Source organism: Rhincodon typus, unplaced genomic scaffold (genome assembly GCF_021869965.1).
Source record: "Rhincodon typus isolate 14 unplaced genomic scaffold, sRhiTyp1.1 hic_rhity00000138, whole genome shotgun sequence".
NCBI classification, from domain to species: domain Eukaryota; kingdom Metazoa; phylum Chordata; class Chondrichthyes; order Orectolobiformes; family Rhincodontidae; genus Rhincodon; species Rhincodon typus.
In genome coordinates this window covers 6,116-7,823 of record NW_025965776.1, presented here as the reverse complement: position 1 = coordinate 7,823, position 1,708 = coordinate 6,116, and the positions used below count along the sequence as shown (strand labels likewise).

Below are 1,708 nucleotides of genomic sequence, written 5' to 3'. Positions count from 1 at the left end.
GTGTGTTACTGGGGGAGAGGTGGGTGAACAGAGTCGGGGGAGTGTGTGTTAGTGGGGGAGAGGTGGGTGAACAGAGTCGGGGAAGTGTGTGTTACTGGGGGAGGGGTGGGTGAACAGAGTGGGGGGCTAGTGTGTTACTGGGGGTCAGTTGGGTGAACAGAGTCGGGGGAGTGTGTGTTACTGGGGGGGAGGTGGGTGAACAGAGTCGGGGGAGTGTGTGTTACTGGGGGAGAGGTGGGTGAACAGGGCAGGTACGGAGTGAGGCTATCGGTTGTGTTTCCTAACCACCTGGATTAAATGATTGGGGTTGGGTGTGAGTTACCTGCAGTGGGGGTGGCTTTCCCAGTGTGGGATATCAGGTGTGCAGTGAGCTACCCAGTGTGGGTTATTGGGTTTGGCTGTGTGTGAGAGTTATTGGGTGTCACTGACCTGACTGGGATTAGTTGCTGAGTGGAACCTGTAGTCTTTATTGACCTGTGCTGTCAATGGCAGGGCTGCCTGGCTCCCGTGAAGATCATCATCCCAAAGGGATCCATCCTGGATCCATCAGTGGACGCTGCGGTTGTAGGCGGTAACGTGCTGACATCACAGCGAGTCGTCGACGTCATATTCAAAGCATTTGAGGTTTGCGCAGCCTCACAGGTGAGCACGAGCAAGTGTGAGAGCTGGTGGGATAAGATCACCAGCTCTGCATTCTCAGCATTGATGCCAGCTTCTCCCTGTGCAAAGATACCACCAGCTCTGCTGGCACACCCACCACCTGATCTGTGTCCGGTCGATAGAGAGGTGCTGGCGTGATGCCTGGTGAAGGGGTTCCGAAACACAGGGCACACCAGCCAAAGGGGCAACATTCAGACCCAGGCCACCAAACCAGGCCCAGTGCCACTGTCTCTAAACTTTAGACAAATGAGAGGGAACCTCATGGAAACATGTGAAATTCCGATGGAGTAAAATCAGGAAGGATAATCCTGATATCCGGGAAGTCCAGAACCAGGCTCACAGTCTAAGGATACAGGCTAGGGCTGAGACGAGGAAAAATGTCTTCACCCAGAGAGTGGGGAGCCTCTGGAAGTCTGTGGTTGAATCCAAAATATCGAATGTTTTCAAGAAAGACAAAGATATAGTTCTCATGGAGAAAGGGATTAAAGGGTATGGGCGGAAAGTGGGAACAGTGCACCAAGTTGGATTGTGATGTGTTGGTATTATTATTTGATTATTAATCTGCAGACCAGACAATGTTCCAAGGACCTGGGGTCAAATCCCACAATGTCACGATTTGGTTAAGTTCAAATAAAAGTTGGGTATTAAGAGTCTAATTTCATGAAAGTGTTGCTAATTATCAAGAAGACCCCTTTTGGGTGATTCATGTCGTTTAGGTAAGGAAATCTGCCATCCTTACCTGGTCTGGCCTCTTACAATGTGGCTGCCACTTAACTGCTATTTGACTAATTAGGGATGGGCAATAAATACTGTCCTAGCCGGGGACCGGTAATCTATGAGTGAATTAAAAATAAAGTATTGACTGTCCGATACTACAGTGACCGTAAGGGTCAGTACTGAGGGAGCGCCGCACTGTCGGAGGGTCTGTGCTGAGGGAGCGCCGCACTGTCGGAGGGTCAGTGCTGAGGGAGCGCCGCACTGTCGGAGGGTCAGTAATATGGGAGCGCCACACTGTCGGAGGTCAGTGTTGAGGGAGTGGGCACTGTTG

General features: G+C 51.3%; 1 protein-coding gene across 1 annotated transcript in view; it reads left to right on the top strand.

The window, feature by feature from the left end:
- LOC109937405 (5-oxoprolinase-like) overlaps positions 1–1,708 on the top strand; it is a gene marked incomplete at its 3' end in the record, with an annotated part of 73,525 nt that overhangs the window by 70,157 nt on the left and 1,660 nt on the right. The window contains exon 4 of the mRNA XM_048621226.1: positions 493–642. Coding sequence (XP_048477183.1) covers positions 493–642 — 150 coding nt within the window. The remainder of the gene's footprint in view (positions 1–492; positions 643–1,708) is intronic.